Below are 20,109 nucleotides of genomic sequence, written 5' to 3'. Positions count from 1 at the left end.
CGTAAACAGTGTACATTCAATCAGCCAGGGTAGAAACCTGTAAACATTGTACATTCAATCAGCCAGGGTAGAAACCTGTACACAGTGTACATTCAATCAGCCAGGGTAGAAACCCGTAAACATTGTACTGTCAATCAGCCAGGGTAGAAATCTGTAAACAGTGTACATTCAATCAGCCAGGGTAGAAACCCGTAAACATTGTACATTCAATCAGCCAGGGTAGAAACCTGTAAACAGTGTACATTCAATCAGCCAGGGTAGAAACCCGTAAACAGTGTACATTCAATCAGCCATGGTAGAAACCCGTAAACATTGTAAATCAATCAGCCAGGGTAGAAACCCGTAAACAGTGTACATTCAATCAGCCAGGGTAGAAACCCGTAAACAGTGTACATTCAATCAGCCAGGGTAGAAACCCGTAAACATTGTACATCAATCAGCCAGGGTACAAACCCGTAAAAATTGTACTGTCAATCAGCCAGGGTAGAAACCTGTAAACAGTGTACATTCAATCAGCCAGGGTAGAAACCCGTAAACAGTGTACATTCAATCAGCCAGGGTAGAAACCTGTAAACAGTGTACATTCAATCAGCCAGGGTAAAAACCCGTAAACAGTGTACATTCAATCAGCCAGGGTAGAAACCCGTAAACATTGTACTGTCAATCAGCCTTGATGGAAACCTGTAAACAATGCAGTGTGTGTCGATGTAGATAAAGAAATACTTGGAGAAACTGTAAACCGATGATTTAATATAAATTGTCATTGCAAGAGAATAACCAGTCTAGATTATCCGCTGAAACAGATTGAACTTTGGGGCAAGACAAACAGTATCCCACATCACATAGACAAACAATAACTTGAGAAGATTCCGATCAGCCATCGTAGAAATACTTCAGCTTTTGTACGATCTGTTCGTTTTTGTAGGAATTCTTGTTAAAATTTATCATGTATTTACAGGTTCTTGAAGAAATGCTTCAATAATTGTACCTAATTCTTCTTTAGTTATTGTACGATGGCTACTTCAAGTGTTGTATCAACCTGGAAAAGGTTTACTTCATATACTTTTTGCATGAATAGTCCTTGCAAGACTTTGGTAATTATTTACAATCCGTCCTTCAGAAATTCCCCAGTTGATGCTCGACTATTGTAGCAGGATTTGATGTTATTTTATTGTCCTTTCTTGAGAAATATTCGCTCCAAGCGGAACATTTACTGGTATTCTACAGAATAGAAATAATGTCAAGCACTATTTCCAAATCAATATGTTGGCTTTGTACATTATTTCATTCATCGACGCCATTCTTTGTAGACATTGTAAATATACAGTTACCATGCGAGGACATCAAAATCACATCGGGTGTTCTGAAATTACTTTAGAGAAACTGATACACACTCTGATATTATGTTTGGAATTGAAGTGATAGAGATAATCACACGATGCAGGAAGATTGCCCTAAAATATTCTTTTAAGATGCAAAAATAAGAGCCTGTTAACCACATTATCTCTGCAGAAACACTGGCACCAACCACGAGCATTTTGTGTTCATTTCCAAGACACATCTTCACAATGTAATGGACACTGCTGTTAGTTAATGAAACGTACCACCAAAAATAATCTATCTTAAGAACTCCTTGATTGGAGGGTATTGATGAATTGGATGTCACGTAGATTGCACCTTCTTGGTAGCCATGGACACAGGTTAGAAGCTGGTTGAAATCGTGAAAGCAAGAGAAATGGGTTGTTTCTGAACTGTTGTCTATTTAGCAAAACTGCTAGGTGTGAACATATTTGGCTATTTCAAGATGTATTTTAAGCCATACTTCATGTTGGTTGTTTTACGTACTTTTTTAAGATTTATTTTCACAAGTGAATGATATTTGTCTGTTTGAATTTAAGAATGCTGTCAGAGGCGATGAGATAAAGGTTGTATGTGAGCATCATTCCCAATCGGGGGTCTCCAACGTGTGCACGTGCTATGTGGATAGAGCAGAACCTTGTTAATCCAGACACAAACCTGTTTCCGACAAAAGACACATGGAGTATTATAGACAACATGTTTATGGTAAAGTGGGATTATGCCTCCTGGTCCCAGGCCTAATTCGAGTCCAGAACAAGAAAGTTGGTGTGGAATGACTTGAATCAAATTTGCCAGGACTGCTAATTGGGACCAGCCTAGCCCCCCTTTAAGTCATTGATATTTCATGTTGTACTTAATATTCTAATGAAGTTGATACCAACAAGGGCTACTGCGGAACAGAATTATTAATACCCTACACCTAATGATGATTAATTTGATTTAATTTGTTAGTTTTGGATATTTTTATGTCACCAAAGTAGATTCAAATTTTGTGAGTTTGCATGGCATGTCTTCCCTTTAAATGGAGTTCCTTGAAACAATGTCTATTATGTTTGTGGCAAGCATCGCTCCTTTTTCTCAGTTTTTTTAATGTCCGTCGATTTTTATTTTATATTTTTACAACAAATACTTTAATACACAGTATTGAACTATGTTCACAGCTATATATGTCGCTCAACTAGAATTACAAAAATGTGAAGTTTGTCTGCTTGTTGAGACTTTGTTCAAACAGGAGGTATGAAAGTGTTATTACGTGACAATACATTGCCTGACAACGGGTCGTTGTTGACATACCACTGTTAAAGTGTTTAATCTGCCATTAATGTTTACCTCAAGGCTATGCTACAACCACTGTGTTAAATCCTCCCACTCACGACATCTACATTTACCAGGGGCAAAGTAGCAATTGATAACATGTGATACACGTACGTTAATAAATGTTAAAGAATAAATAACTGAAATATAATATAATTGAGATTTCGAACTAAATTCATTGTATAATTCTTTATATTAGCATTTTGGTTCGTCAAATAAAAATGATATTTGTTTAAGTTGATATGCTACTCAACAAATTATTTAAGATCTACTTTTGAAATGGTGTTAACATTTCTGTCACAACTTTTACCATTTTCGGGTACTGTCCTAAACGTTTGAATATAGCAAGATGCCTATACAGATTTTTGTTTGGGATTTTATTGAAAGCTTTGATAACAATGAATTGCACGCGTGCCGGAACGAGAAGATCAGCCACCACTTCCGTTTTAATTTCTATTCCGATTTGAGAGATTGAACAGCAGTTGCATATTCTGGTTAAAGTGTTTGCTTCCTTATTTCATATTTTAATTGAAGTTTGCATCTTTGTTATTGATAAAATGCAGTTATTCACATCGGAAATAATGAAACGTTGCATACTGACTTTTCTTTCAATTCTAACATAGATATTAAATAATAATTGATCCTATCCTAGTGTGCATTAACCCTGTTTTATGTGGTCATTGTGACAGGGCACAATGTATACATCCGGTCCCTATATCTGGTTTTGAAGTAAAATTACAACCTCACAATTTTTATTTTTATTTATTACCTTAAAAAAAATGATCGAGGTTAGTTTCGGATGAACTTCTTCGCCTGGCTTGAAATGACAAATTTAATAACATCAACTGTCACCGGCGTTAAATGAGACCAGACTACACGAGTACTGATCCTCCAACCACAATCTTTAAAACCATATACGTATACCAGGGTACTTAAAGTAGCCAATTCCGTCACGTGCCTTTAAAAGGTATGCATCTTCCCGGCATCCAAAATGTTAATTCCTGTTTCAATAAACATGTCATATCGTATGGTCGGATCAAATACCGGAGAATATCCTGTTAGAATCAGTCAACAAGGCAAATATGCAGCCTTATGCTCTTTCATCAGAATAGCAGCGTTTGATCAATAATAAAGACAGCAACCCCAAATTTAATAGAATTATCCTATGTCCACAGAAATTGAGACGCGAATTGCATAAAAACGCAACATATTTAGCGATTTGCAACTGAAGGAGCTGGTGAATCTCAGTTAGAAGTGATGACTAATCAGTTCGTCCTGCACACGTACACTTCTTAGAGATATTCTGATAAACACGTTACACAGCCACGCGGTACCACCAAGAAACTTTTGCTGTTAATAGATAGATTGAATATGTGGTATGTAGATGAGTACCGAATCCAACGCTAAACGGAGTTATTTACATATATCTTTGTTTTGTTTGAATAAAGAAGATGAACAACTGAACTATATCATCTTTTATTTGCATGTTGGGGTTGAAAAACAAAAGTTTTATTTTGAAAATGCTTTACTTGATCTGAGACACTCATCTAATGTACATCCATCAACCAGAATGGATATAACGAAGTGGTGGATGAACCAAATTCGGTACGATCTCCAACTACACTATTTATTTTCCAAGAACTTTAATTTTTGTAGTCAACAGAAACAACTGCAGAGGAAGCTGAGTGAGTGATTTGGGGATGATGCCTCTAAGAGCAGGTCAGCTTAATGTCGAAGAAAAGCCCGAAGCGGCCGAAGGCGTTGAATCCAACTACCACGGGGATGGTGCAAATCAAGAATCATATATCGGCTCAAACCTGATAACACACGATAAGCGGCGGGTCATGACGTGGTTCGAGGCTTAAAACCACTGGGCCACCATGTCCAAGAGCTGAAAATGACGACGTGCCACGGCGGTGTGATGTGAATTGCGAGGTTCATGATGTACCAAAGTCTCCTAAAACATGAACGGCTGAAGACAACATTCAAGATGTCAAAAACACCCTACTTTGAATGCGACAAAATGCAGAAAACAACCTTAAACCATCGTCCCCACAGAAGTCATTAGCCACAGCCAGTATTTAATTAAGCAAACCTCCATGTCAAGATTACCAAACCCGTCGTATTGTTTTAAGCACATCCCTGACGTATGGCCATAAAAAGGAAAGATTTACGTTGTAACATCGTGTCTTAGCCCAGCCTTGCTATGAGATCATGACCGGCGTTTGCCAAGAGAAACTAACGAAATCCTTTCTAGGTAATGGATGGCTCTCAAGCAAACTAGACCCAAGTCTCCCTTATGACCAAAATATCCCGTCCAGCGTGCGTGAGAGAACCAATTACTTCAAGACGACCGCAGATTTTCTGGAGGTCTGAATATTCTTCATGACTTACAGAAAAATGATCGCTCATTCAGACAAATATATCATAAGAAAGGGTCAAATAAGCGCTCAGCAGAACAGGAATATTCAACCTCGATTCCGTAAGGTACACTTCCACATACACTCGACAACGTTTATGCTCAGGTGGGGCGAATGGGGTGATCGATTTGCCCCCAACTCTGTATATATGCCGTTTAAGTGTGGTTATAGTGTAAAGAGCTATACGACTGATTGCTTATGTACACTGATGGTTCTATGAAAACGGATGTAAACGGCCAAAGACAGATTTAATGGATTGGTGTAGTTCCCCGAATCCGTGTCTATGTAGCTATGTGTTTGTACAACGATCAGAAATAAACTGATGCACATTCAGTGTATGTTAGATCACCAAGTCAACAACACGTTTAGGGTAAACTTTAACAGATTATTGGAAAACATGTGAAAAATGCCATTCCTTAAAGTAGAAATACTTCGTGAAGGCATGATGAATACGGGACTGGGGTGGAGATTTATTTGCACGCCGTATCCATTATGTATCATGTTCGCCTTATCAAGGAAGTGACAAGCAGTATGAATCATTATCAGTCACGGTGACACCCATGTGCTCTGGGTGATGGAGTTGATACTTGTGGAAGGACGACCGTGACTACAGAGGCCGCCATTGCTGGTGAAACAACACTGAAGACAACCCATGTATGACATAATCCTATAAGTAAGGGTTGTATTAATTACCGTCACGTGCACAGTCACTCGACTGTCTCCACCACAGTTGCCCCAACCACAGTAGCATCTCAAAAACAACTACTGCTTCTACCTCAACAAAAACTACTACCTCTACTACGCCAACAACACCTTATACTTCTACATCAATATTAACAACTCCCTCCACCGCAACATCGGCCATTACTGACTCTACCACAGCAATAACAACGACTACTGACTCTACCATAGAAATAACAACTACTACCTCTACCACAACAACTACTGCCTCTACCACAACAACATCTGCTGCCTCCACCACAACGATAACAACTGATACCTCTGCCACAACAATAACAATTACTGCCTCTATCACAACAATAACAATTTCTGCCTCTACCACAACAACAATTACTGCCTCCACAACAACAACTACTGCCTCAACCACAACAACTGCTACCTCTACCACAACAATATCAATTACTGCCCCTACAACAACTACTGCCGCCACCACAACAATTACTGCCTCTACCACAACAACTGCTACCTCTACCACAACAACAACTGCTACCTCTACCACAACTATAACAACTGCTGCCTCTACCACAACAACAACTGCCTCTACCACAACAACTACTACTGCCTCCACCACAACTACATCAACTGCTACCTCTACCACAACAACTGCAGCCTGCACCACAACGATAACAACTGCTACCTCTACCACAGCAAGTACAATTTCTGCCTCTACCACAACAACAAAAAATGCCTCTACCACAACAACAACTGCTACATCTACCACAACAATAACAATTACTGCCTCTACCACAACAACGACTACTGCCTCAACCACAACTATTACAACTGATGCCCCTACCACAACTACTGCCTCTACCACAACAACAACTGCTACCTCTAACACAACAACTGCTACATCTACCACAACAACAGCTGCTACATCTACCACAACAGCAACTGTTTCCTCTACCACAACAATAACGATTGCTACCTCTACCACAACATCAACTACTGCCTTTGTCACAGCTATAACAAGTGCTACCTCTACCACAACAACTACTGGCTCTTCCACGACAACGACTACTGCCTCCACCACAACTATAACAACTGATGCCTCTACCACAACAACAAGTGCTACCTCTACCACAACAACTACTGCCTCTACCACAAAAACTACTGTCTCTACCACAACAAATGCTACCTCTACCACAACAACAAATGCTACCTCTATCACAACAATAACAATTACTACTTCTACCACGACAATTACAATTACTGCTTCTACCACAACAACGACTACTGCCTCCACCACAACTATAACAACTACTGCCTCTACAACAAAATTACTGCCTCTACCACAACAACAACTGCTGCCTCTACCACAACAGCTACTGCCTCTACTACAGCCTCTACCGGAACAATGGCATCTACTGCCTCTACCACAACAACAACAACTACTGTCTCTATCACAACCATAACAACCGCTGCCTCTACCACCACTAGTGCTTCTACCACAACAACGACTACTGCCGCCACCACAACTATCACAACTACTGCCTCTTCAACAAAACTACTGCCTCTACCACAACTACTGCCTCTACCACAACAGCTACTGCCTCTACTACAGTCTACCGGAACAATTGCATATGCTGCCTCTACCACAACAACAACTACTGTCTCTACCGGAACAATTGCATATACTGCCTCTACCACAACAACAACAACTACTGTCTCTATCACAACTATAACAACTGCTGCCTATACCACCACTAGTGCTTCTACCACAACAACGACTACTGCCTCCACCACAACTATAACAACTACTGCCCCTACCATAAAAACTACTGCTTCTACTACAGCCTCTACCGGAACAATGGCATCTGCTGCCTCTACCACAACAATAACAACTACTGTCTCTATCACAACAACAGCAAATACTGCCTCCACCATAACAATAACAAAAACTGCCTCCACCACAACTATAATAACTGCTGCCTCTACCACAACTACTGCATCCACCACAAAAACTACTGCCTCTACTACAATGATAACAACTACTGTCTCTATCACAACAACAGCAAATACTGCCCCCACCACAGCAATAACAACAACTGCCTCTACCACATCAGTAATAACTGCTGTCTTTAATACAATAACAACTACTGCCTCTACCACATCAGTAACAACTGCTGTCTTTAATACAATAACAACTTCTGCCTCTACCACATCAGTAACAACTGCTGTCTTTAATACAATAACAACTACTGCCTCTACCACATCAGTAATAACTGCTGTCTTTAATACAATAACAACTACTGCCTCTACCACATCAGTAACAACTGCTGTCTTTAATACAATAACAACTTCTGCCTCTACCACAGCAATAACAACAACTGCCTCTACCACATCAGTAATAACTGCTGTCTTTAATACAATAACAACTTCTGCCTCTACCACATCAGTAATAACTGCTGTCTTTAATACAATAACAACTACTGCCTCTACCACATCAGTAATAACTGCTGTCTTTAATACAATAACAACTACTGCCTCTACCACATCAGTAACAACTGCTGTCTTTAATACAATAACAACTTCTGCCTCTACCACATCAGTAATAACTGCTGTCTTTAATACAATAACAACTACTGCCTCTACCACATCAGTAATAACTGCTGTCTTTAATACAATAACAACTTCTGCCTCTACCACATCAGTAACAACTGCTGTCTTTAATACAATAACAACTACTGCCTCTACCACGTCAGTAATAACTGCTGTCTTTAATACAATAACAACTACTGCCTCTACCACATCAGTAACAACTGCTGTCTTTAATACAATAACAACTTCTGCCTCTACCACAGCAATAACAACAACTGCCTCTACCACATCAGTAATAACTGCTGTCTTTAATACAATAACAACTACTGCCTCTACCACATCAGTAACAACTGCTGTCTTTAATACAATAACAACTACTGCCTCTACCACATCAGTAACAACTGCTGCCTTTAATACAATAACAACAACTGCCTCTACCACATCAGTAACAACTGCTGTCTTTAATACAATAACAACTACTGCCTCTACCACATCAGTAACAACTGCTGTCTTTAATACAATAACAACAACTGCCTCTACCACATCAGTAACAACTGCTGCCTTTAATACAATAACAACAACTGCCTCTACCACATCAGTAACAACTGCTGTCTTTAATACAATAACAACTACTGCCTCTACCACATCAATAACAACTGCTGTCTTTAATACAATAACAACTACTGCCTCTACCACATCAGTAACAACTGCTGTCTTTAATACAATAACAACAACTGCCTCTACCACATCAGTAACAACTGCTGCCTTTAATACAATAACAACAACTGCCTCTACCACATCAGTAACAACTGCTGCTTTTAATACAATAACATCAACTGCCTCTATTACGTCAATAACAACTGCTGCCTTTAATACAATAACGACTGTTGTCGCAACTACTGTATCTACCACAACAATAACAACCACTGCCACTATAAGAACAGCAACAACTGCCTCTACCACAACTACAACTACTGCCTCCACCACCACCACAACAACTACTGCCTCTACCACAACAATAACAACTATTGCCTCTACCATAACAACAACTGCCTCTACCACAACTACTGCCTCCACCACTACCACAACAACACCTACCACAACAATAACAATTACTGCCACTACCACAACAATAACAATTACTGCCACTACCACAACAGCGACTACTGCCCCCACCACAACAACAACAACTGCTGCGTCTTCCACAACAAAAACTTCTGCATCTACCACAATAACAACTACTGTCTTTACCAGAACAACAACTACCCTCTTTTCCACAACGTAAACTGCCTCTGCAACAACAACAACTGCTACTTCTACCACAACAATAACAATTACTGCCTCTACCGCAACAACTACTGCCTCAACCACAACAACAACAACAACTGCTGCCTCTGCCACAACAACGACTGTTACTATTTACTTTTATTTCTACATCACATACTACCACCACCACCACTACTACTTCTACTACTACTTCTACTACTACCAGTATTGTTGTTGCTGCTAAAACTACTGTTGTCACTACTACTGAACCGCCACAACTATCGCAGCAGCAACCACTACTGTTTCACAAATAACATTACACAAATGAAAATATCTATTTGAATTATTTCTCTATTGACGATTTCATAGTGACTGCTTTTATCCTCTAGATGCTACTATGCAGGTGCTGCGGCTGTTACTACTACTACTACTACTACTAATACTAATACTAATACTAATACTAATACTACTACTACTACTACTGCCGCTGCTGCTGCCACTATAATATTACTAGAAAAGCACCTGCTTCTGCAGCTAATGGGGCCGTGGTGCAGCCGTATGGTTAACATGTTCGCTCGTCACTCTAAAGGCCAGGGTTCGATTTCCAACATGGTAATAGCGGGAACATTGCTAAAAGCGGCGTAAAATACACTCGCTCACCAACTCTGCTGTTAATGGTTCTATACTATGAAAATTACCACTAAATCCCGCATACTATAGTTACTGGTGCCTCAACAACTTACTACACTCACTATTACTCCAGTTTCTTCTATCAGCGATCGTTTGATCTTCGGAGGGGACTTTTTATACAAATGACGAAAGATACGAGTATAATGTATCCGGTACATCTATGAAGGTCGCACCGACCCAGACGGCCGAGCATTAAACTTTAAGTATGTCTGATGTTTGCTACAAGTTACAGGGCAAATCAGGGATTACGGCAGTCATAGTGGCTGTGGAGTTTCTTGGTAGGATGTGATACACGTGGTGACTGTGTGGCAGAGGCGTCCCGGCGATACACACGCACAGGAGTCAGCATTACCGTAGTTACAACAGTAGTAGTAGTAGCAGCAGAAGCAGAAAAGAAGCAGTAGCAGCAGAAGCAGTAGCAGTAGCAACAGCAGGAGTAGCAGTAGCAGTAGCAGCAGCAGCAGTAGTAGTAGTAGTAGTAGTAGCAGTAGCAGCAGAAGCAGTAGTAGTAGAAGCAGCATAAGTAGTAGTAGTAGTAGCAGCAGCAGTAATAGTAGTAGTAGTAGTAGTAGTAGTAGTAGCAGTAGTAGCAGTAGTAGCAGTAGCAGAAGCACTAGCAGTAGTAGTAGTAGTAGTAGTATTAGTAGTAGTAGGAGGAGGAGGAGGAGGGGGAGCAGAAGGAGGAGGAGGGGGAGGAGGAGGAGGAGGAGGGGGAGGAGGAGGAGGAGGAAGTGGCAACAGTAGTAGTATCAGTAGTGGCAGCAGAAGTAGTATTTGTAGTCGTAGCAGAAGCAGTAGCAACAGTAGTAGTAGCAACGCCAACATCATCAGTACTAATGAGTAGCAGTAGTAGTAGTAGTTTAAAGCAGCAGTAGTTGTAGAAAAAGATGCAGTTGTGATAACAGGAGCAGCTGCAGTAGTAGTAGTAGTAGCAGCAGAAAAGAAGCAGTAGCAGCAGTAGTAGTAGCAGAAGCAGTAGTAGTAGCAGTAGCAGCAGCAGTAGCAGTAGTAGTAGCAGTAGTAGCAGGAGCAGTAGCAGCAGCAGCAGCAGTAGCAGTAGTAGTAGCAGTAGTAGCAGCAGAAAAAAGCATTAGCATCAGCAGTAGCAGCAGTAATAGCAGCAGTAGCAGCAGTAGTAGTAGTAGTAGTCGTAGTAGCAGCAGTAGTAGCAGCAGGAGTAGTAGTAGTAGTAGTAGTAGCAATAGCGGTAGCGGTAGCAGCAGTAGTAATAATATCAGTAGCATTAGTAGTAGCAGCAGCAGTAGTAGAAGTAGTAGTAGCAGTAGTATCAGCAGTAGTAACAACAGCAGCAGTAGCAGTAGCAGTAATAGTAGTAGTAGTAGTAGTAGTGGCAGCAGCAGTAGCAGCAGCAGTAGTAGTAGTATTAGTAGTAGCAGCAGTAGCAGTAGTAGTAGTAGCAGCAGTAGTAGCAGCAGGAGTAGTAGTAGTAGTAGCAATAGCGGTAGAGGTAGCAGCAGTAGTAGCATCAGCAGTAGAAGTAGTAGTAGTAGTAGTAGTAGTAGTAGTGGCAAAAGCGGTAGCAGCAGTAGTAATAACAAAAGCAGCAGTAGCGGTAGCAGCATCAGCAGTAGTGGTAGCAGCAGTAGCGGTAACGGTAGCAACAGTACTAGTAGTAGCAGTAGTAGCAGTAGTAGTAGCAGTAGTAGTACTAGTAGCAGCAGTAGTAGTACTAGTAGCGGCAGCAGTAGTAGCAACAGCAGCAGTAGCAGTAATAGTAGTAGCAGCAGTAGCGGTAGCAGTAGCAGCAGCAGTAGCAGTAGCAGTAGAAGTAGTAGCAGTAGTAGAAGTAGCAGTAGTAGTACTAGTAGCATCAGTAGTAGTACTAGTTGCGGCAGCAGTAGCAGCATTAGCAGCATTAGCAGTATTAACAGTAGTAGCAGTAGTAGTAGTAGTAGTAGTAGAAGTAGTAGTAGCAGCGGTAGCAGCAGCAGTAGTAGAAGCAGTAGTAGTATTAACAGTAGTAGCAGCAGAAGTAGTAGTAGTAGTAGCAGCAGCAACAGCAGTGGTAACAACAGCAGAAGCAGTAGCAGTAGCAGCAGTAGCAGTAGCAGCAGTGGTAGTAGTAGTAGTAGCCGTAGCAGTAGCAGCAGTGGTAGCAGTAGTAGTAGTAGCAGCAGCAGTAGCGGTAGCAACAGCAGTACTAGTAGTAGTAGTAATTAGCAGCAGCAATAGCAGTAGTAGCAGTAGCGGTAGCAGAAGCAGTAGTCGTAGTAGTAGTAATAGTAGTAGTAGCAGCAGCAGCAGCAGTAGTAACACCAGCAGAAGCAGTATCAGTTGCAACAGTAGTAGTAGCAATAGCAGCAGTAGCAGTAGGAGTAGCAGTAGCAGTAGTGGCAGCAGTAGCAGTAACAACAGCAGCAGTAGTAGTAGTAGTTCTAGAAGCAGTAGCAGTAACAGCAGCAGGAGTAGTAGTAGTTCTAGAAGCAGTAGCAGTGGCAGGAGTAGTAGTAGCAGTAGCAGTAACAGCAGCAGGAGTAGTAGTAGCAGCAGCAATAATAGTAGTAGTAGCAGTAGAAGTAGTAGTAGCAGCAGTAGCAGCAGCAGTAGTAGTAGTAGTAGTAGCAGCAGCAGTAGCAGCAGCAGCAGAAGTAGTAGTAGTAGTAGTAGTAGTAGTAATAGTAGTAGTAGCAGTAGCAGCAGTAGCATCAGCAGTAGCAGCAGTAGTAGTAGTAGTAGTAGTAGTAGTAGTAGTAGTAGTAGTAGTAGTAGTAACTGTGACTCATTAATCCGAACATTTGTTAATCCGACAGATTTCACACCAGTGTATCTTTATAACTGCAGAAGCTGTTACCACTTAGAGAGTTTTCTTCTCACCAAAGCCTGTCTCAATGACAAAATCATGTATCTGGAGTGTGCCATTCCGTACGATGATAGTCCCAAGCAAAGTGGCATCTGTACATACATCACACATATGTGACTGATTTAACCAAGGCATTATTCAATACATTACAAAATATGTGACCACATTATAATGAACCGTTTTCCCTATTGTGGTTGCAATCTTTGAGTATTATTTCTGAGTAATGATACCTAAAAAGTGATTAAACCTTACACTGAATTGCTGGCGTCTGTGTAATTGACAAAATGTATGCCCAAATTATTTGAGCAGCAGTGATTTAAATAATGAACATTATTTAGAGAGAACCGAAAAACCTAAGCAGATGAACTCGGTGTCACTAAAAGTAATTAAAACTAAATGGTTAATCTTGCCGATTTAATCAATAAAATCATTTCGTTTTACCACTTGATGAATTTCGATAATTACATAGTACGCTAAATATAGGGGTAGCAAATTGTCTTTTTGTTCTGTTAATAATAGGTGCTCTGGTCTGACAGCCCGCATAAAAGTCGAGGTAATTTATGAAAACGCGTCATCGCCTTTCTCTGATTGAAAGTCCCGCTTTAATAAGGAAAATATGATATCAGTACTATGGGGAAAATATGTATAATCACCCATAATCATCGTTCTTTGAAAGAACATTTTTCGCTTTCATAATTACAATGCAAAGAAGGAAGCGTGCCTTCGATGTAAATACACCACGATGATCAGGACTGATATTAGCCAAATACATTTGGCGATAATCCATGGGGCAGCCCTGACAATACTTGGGCAGCCTCATTAATCCTTTAAAGAGAGTTTTACGGAAAGGACAGGTTAAACTGTGTGTGATCACTAGACCGTGAGGGTACGTGCCCTGCGCGTGCTAGCCCCGGGGCATTGACTCAGGGTGCAGGGTTGGGGGTGAGGATGCCCCGGGCTCATGTGATAGACATGTATGATAATGATCGTCATTTCAGCTAACCTCTTATATTGTGAATAATTCATCGTGGCGGAAAGACGGATCGACAGTGTGTAAATTACTGAACTACCTCCGCAGTACAACTCTACGTCTAGGACAGGTGCGGTGAATTTTACCTTGATTAAACTGGGTTCTACGCACAGGTGAATTAGAATTTAATCAAAGATTGGAGACCCGTAATCGCGCCGACGTGTTGTTTTTACCTGAATTAGCCCCGGACCGGTGCGTCCTGGTATAGAGTTATTAATAATTCCCTTTGTCTGGGGAGAATAACCCGGCCCCAGAGGGAGCGAGACGAGGGGGAGGAGGTCGAGGAGAGGGGGTTTGGACAGGTTAATTAGCGCCCGGGAAATTACTTGAAACCATCGATCGAACACCTTTATTGCTATTGCAGGGATTTTTTCTCCATCAAATATTGCAATTATGTCTCGTATAGGTTTATTGTGATCTCGCGATTTCTCGGACTGAATTGGTGAGGTTTGTAGGAGTTCCGTTTTCCCAGTTGGTTCTAGGGGCAGGGGAAGATCGATGATTTCTACATCAGCTGCGTTGTCGGTTTCACTATAGGCGTGGCAATCCCGGGTAAACTCAAATTGTATCTCAAACACGGAAATTGATCTGTCCGCGGGGAACAACTCCAAATCAGTTAAATGATGTCGTACCCTTTTTCCGTAAAACGTTGAATAACGTGGTATTTTTTAACAATGATCCCGGCAATCATCAGCTGATTAGATATTCTACTTCTTCTGAAAAGATGTGCAACTTCGAATACGTTTAATGAAGAGTAAAATGTCTTTGAGAAGTTAAACTACATCTGTCATTGTCGTGGCCATAATGGATCTTAACGTTACAACATGCACGTGCACGCTGTGTTATGCTGATGTGTTTATAGTGGCCGGTTGTAGTGTTAGGGAGTCTGATAGAGTGATCCAATGCTTTGTACGTCAACCTACATCGACCTTCACATCTGTTTTCCACCATTCTTCCATCTGTCCCAAATCAACCTCAGTAGACGATCCTGTTTTCCTATTCCTCATCATTACCTTCTTCATCTTCGACCTTCCTTCATAATCTTCACAATCTCCCTTATCTTCTTCAGCTTCGACCTTCCTTCACAATCTTCACCATCGACCTTCCTTCATAATCTTCATCTTCGACCTTCCTTCATAATCTTCATCTTCGACCTTCCTTCATAATCTTCATCTTCGACCTTCCTTCATGATTTTCACCATCGCCCTTACCTTCTCCATCTTCGACCTTCCTTCATATCTTCTTCATCTTCGACCTTCCTTCATAATCTCCATCTTCGACCTTCCTTCGTGATCTTCACCATCACTCTTACCTTCTTCATCTTCGACCTTCCTTCATATCTTCTTCATCTTCGACCTTCCTTCATATCTTCTTCATCTTCGACCTTCCTTCATGATCTTCACCATCGCCCTTACCTTCTTCATCTTCGACCTTCCTTCATATATTCTTCATCTTCGACCTTCCTTCATAATCTTCATCTTCGACCTTCCTTCATAATCTTCATCTTCGACCATCCTTCATGATCTTCATCTTCGACCTTCCTTTATAATCTTCATCATCGATCTTCCCTTTCCATCGTCGACGATTCCTTCATCATCAACATCATCATCATCGATCATCGCTTCTTCCTCGTTGACCTTCCTTTCTTCCTCTCCATCTTCGTGTATTCCTTTGCATCTTCATCGTCGCATACCCCCTTTCCCTGTTAAACGTTGTACGAAACCTAAATCTCACACCCGCAAATGTGAAATTCCAAAATTGTAATTACGCTATAAATGCCTAGCATGTTAACACCAGTTTTCAGATCACATTAGAATTGCTTTGGTACGTTCGTCAATAATAGTATACTAGTATTGACGATAACAAACACACATGACTAGATGCAGTTTTGAAAAGAAAAGAACCAACAAACATTGTCTAAGCTCAGAGTTCTTTATTTCCCAATCCATCATCGATCTTTTAGTCAAGGAAGACCCTATTACAAAATCAGCTTGCGAAATGAACACCTTATGACTGCTTAAATTCAGATGATACATTGAGGACCTTAAGTCTAAACAACAGTATGATTGGGAGTCAGCATGTAATACTCCCCTGGTGCCACCGGCTGACAGCAAAGAACGGAGTCAGGTCTCTACGGCAGGCGGAGGGATCCACCTCACAACTAGCCATGAATAACGGTCATAAGACTTCCCTCGAGAGTTAGCGAGATTTGTCAAATCTTATTCCAACGTTTGACATTGTTTTGACACCCTTCCCCCACGAGAATGATTCTTGCTAGACCCGAAATTGGCTGTTAGCTGTGATGCTCGTTTCTGTGACTGTGAGAAGTTCAGACTTGGAAACTTCTAAGCAAATGATTGCAAGTGTAATGAGAACGTGTGTCGTTGAGAGGAGACTTGAAGAGAAAAGTAACCATGTTTATTAATCAATATAAAGGGATACTGATTTGAAAGTTAGTCTTTCTTCGAAGATTCGGACATTTCTGTTTCGTTTAATATTTCTGCTCTGTATGACTTATACAACTATCGTCCGCGTGATGTTTACTTTCCTTAGTCAAAGAGTGTTGTCATATTGTGAATATTATGTTTATGAATGACTGGACTATCATAGAAGGAATGACAACTGCGGTCTGGTTTCCTGCCATGGCAGCACACCCAGGGAACCAGGCTGTGGCAACAGTAGAAACACTTCCATGTCGGAACATATTTGGACGCAACAAAATGATTACTTCTTTTTCGTCTCCTTTTTTTGTGAGACATTCTGGTAGTTATCGTGTATTCTTAATGTAGAACACACGATCACCCGTACAAAAAAAAAATTTGTTTTGGTTTTTACTTGTGTATCTTTATGCCAAACTTCGAGGTTGTCTCCCTTGTTTTTGCATGTTTGAAATGTACAACATAGTCCACATTCTACCAAGAAATGGCATCGTGTCCTTGTGGGTAATGGATTTTTATTCCAATGTAGATTGATTCTTGACTGTATAGTGAGAACGCGAGAGTCTTCCGACCTGTATCCTTGACAGAGTGCCGAGTGTAAGTATGACGATATGTAAATTCAGAACCCCAAACACACGGAGTAACGCCGGCACACACGATCAATATGTCAGAAGTAGCATTTATGTGTGCATAAGATCACATCCTTAAACTAGCAATTATTCAATAATCGTCCCTCGGGGGTCCGACGGCGATGTGTCAATAGAAGGACTAGATGAAAGAGATGTAATAACTGTTATTCACTTCTTCTTAAACATCCATAAATCTCGGAGTCTGTCTGGATGACTGTCGGAGGAAGGAACAGGGAGGGTTCTGGGTGTTGGCGGGGGAGGGGTAGGGGAGGGGAGCCGGCTTGGGTGTATGGGGGAAAGGGGGGTTGGGGGTTGTAGCTCCTCTATCCCAGCACAGTCTCAACATGTCGACTATAATTTGAATATCTGAGAATACCATACACGTGCGGCAAAATATTAAATTTCATATTTCAAAGGATTTCTGTGCTTTAAGCGGAATTGGATTAGTCAGCTAATCCAGTCATACCACTGTAACTTATCTTAAAATTCATACTTAATGCTGAGCAATTTACTCGTATTACAAACTGGATAGTTTCTATTAGATATTACATGAAACATATATGTGACAAATGAAATCTAATAGAGTAAGGGAGGTAAGTGATGTTGATGATAAATAAGGGATAAGACGATTGTCTGCCGCCCGCTGCGATAATCACATGAGAATTGAAGCGCGGCTCGAGAAGTTGTCGCCCCTCTTCATTACAGCGTGTTGACGTCTTTCTGCGTTGCCCGACGTCAGCATAAATCAGTCAACTTGGCTATAATTACACCCTTACTACCTGACTTGACAACAACTCGCGAACAATAGGCCTCCACCATAGCTGAAATAATGATTAATAAGGTCTTTGTTTTAAATGACTACGTCATATCTTCTTCACAGTCGTAGATCCCGGGGGCTTTGTGCGTTGGTAAGCAGGAGATTACACTGGCTGTTCCTGTGATCTAGTTCTGGTGTCCCCCTGCTTATGGTGATGTCTATGGTAAAAACCCTGACAATCACCATGAGAAAGTGGGAACGAACAACGTGTTGACTGGTACATTACGTCGTGTCTTATGTAAAGGATAAAAACCGACTCCGAGGCCTTGACTGAGAATGTAAGTTGAGGGATATTGGGTAGGGCGTTCGCAATATCCCTCTGTCCCAGGCTTACATTCTTGAGGAACTTATAAACCGTCTTAATACAAGAAAAGACAGAAAGAAAAAGAGTGCGTGAGTGAGTATGGTTTTACGCCGCTTTTAGCAATGTTCCAGCAATATCACGGCGGGGGACACCAGGAATGGGCTTCACACATTGTACCCATGTCAGGAATCGAACCTGGGTCTTCGGCTTGACGAGCGAACGCTTTAACCACTAGGCTACCCGACCGCCCCGAAAGAATAAGAAGACATCGGGATACCATATAGTGAAACAATACGGTGCGTCGGTGAAAAATGGAATTCTATGAAAGCGTTCGAGAGAAAGATCACGTGCAGCATGCATACAACTTAAGTTATGACATGTAAGATTGAACACTCTTTCATCGTCTGCCCCGTCTCTCAGTGGGAAAACAGTGGGTAACACAACTAAACAGGATATGTCAGGCTGCAGGTTTGATTCAAGCCATGTAGTTTTTATGTGAAACAAATGTGACTTTTAACCAATCAAAAATCCACATTAATAGATTCATATAAAAAGGCCAGTTTATAAAGATAGACGGTAAATAGTTAAAGCTGTGTGTTTCCTGGTCAATGAATACATTCGCAGTTGATCGACTTTGTAAAGAACCTACCCACACAGTAGTGTTAGGTCAAATAATTCTCACACACCAAGGATCACGCTCAGGGCGAATCGGGGAGGATCCATACCCAACAACGAAACTGCCGGACAAAAGAAAGCACACACCTTTGATGGTTTGATGGTGACAAAACATTATACAAACAAGAAATGGTTATTTGATGCGGGTATCACAATTGTGTTTTGGGGTGTTTCGGTAACTGTTTTCATCCCAGTAGCGTTTTGATAACGTTTGTTAGTTTTGGTCAAATCCAATTTTTAAATGTATACTTTTTTTTGCCCGTCAGTCTTACAAATTTCACCGTACATACCCATAAGCCCAAACAACTTGGTTTCCGGTCCAGCTGTATTTTAGCTCATGAGGTCATAATGACGGACTTCTAACTTTCTGATTAGTCAAAAATTGAAAATGCGAATATTGACTAGAAATATAACATCTCAAATGAACCAAAACTCAATTTGCATGTTGCCACACGCTTACATTTTTTCTATCGTTTATGGTAATTAAAAATGCGAAGTCATCACTGCGCCGGAGCGCCGAATCACAGAGGCCTTCTCTTAGCCGCACAAAGCTGGCACCCCTTTACTAAAGCACCTTTCAAAAGCACGTGGTGGGGGTGACATAAGGCATTTCAAGATAGACACTGATGTTATGTATTGTCTGCTGAATTATGGTTTTGTACAAAATACCACTGCATATCCCGTGAATCTTCTCAAATTTAATTAACAAAGTAATGTCGTAAGTAAGGATAAGACATATGGATGAGCAACTTCTTTATTACAATTATGTTCAGATGTTCATACGTAGATCTTATCCTTACTTAGTATTCCAACTTCTAAATGCCTCTCAAAGAAGAAAAGTAATCTCGATCAGCCACAAATATCCTTGGTAGTGTTATGGATGATATAAAGTTTTTAACTGGAAATATTTGAATTTAATCACTCCCTAATATATCGGTACATGTAACTATCTAAATTTTATTTCTTAGGCAATATTAGTGCAATCTTGACTGCTCTCACTGTTGATTTTGTTCGGATATCAAATTCGTGACTGTCGTGACAGTTAAATATCTAGCTTACAAAAA

At 40.8% G+C, this 20,109-nt stretch overlaps 2 protein-coding genes across 2 annotated transcripts; one reads left to right on the top strand and one right to left on the bottom strand.

Moving 5' to 3' along the window:
- Nucleotides 1-5,907: 5,907 nt before the first annotated feature.
- LOC125373281 lies at nucleotides 5,908-7,247 on the bottom strand. Its single transcript, XM_048384280.1, has 3 exons — nucleotides 7,119-7,247; nucleotides 6,631-6,996; nucleotides 5,908-6,444 (listed from the first exon to the last, which is right to left on the bottom strand). Exons 1-3 carry the CDS (start codon nucleotides 7,245-7,247, stop codon nucleotides 5,908-5,910), a joined length of 1,032 nt encoding a protein of 343 aa, XP_048240237.1.
- A 3,528-nt stretch (nucleotides 7,248-10,775) lies between these two features.
- LOC125373046 (uncharacterized protein DDB_G0271670-like) lies at nucleotides 10,776-12,110 on the top strand (the record flags this gene model as incomplete). Its single annotated transcript, XM_048383856.1, has 2 exons — nucleotides 10,776-10,970; nucleotides 11,637-12,110. Coding segments are annotated over 2 exons (669 nt in total), but the record flags the coding sequence as incomplete, so codon positions are not given.
- Between the last annotated feature and the right edge of the window lie 7,999 nt (nucleotides 12,111-20,109).

Source organism: Haliotis rufescens, unplaced genomic scaffold (genome assembly GCF_023055435.1).
Source record: "Haliotis rufescens isolate VD_foot unplaced genomic scaffold, xgHalRufe1.0.p SCAF_5, whole genome shotgun sequence".
Taxonomy (NCBI): domain Eukaryota; kingdom Metazoa; phylum Mollusca; class Gastropoda; order Lepetellida; family Haliotidae; genus Haliotis; species Haliotis rufescens.
The sequence above is the reverse complement of the archived record's forward strand: the minus strand, read 5'-3'. Positions and strand labels throughout refer to the sequence as shown.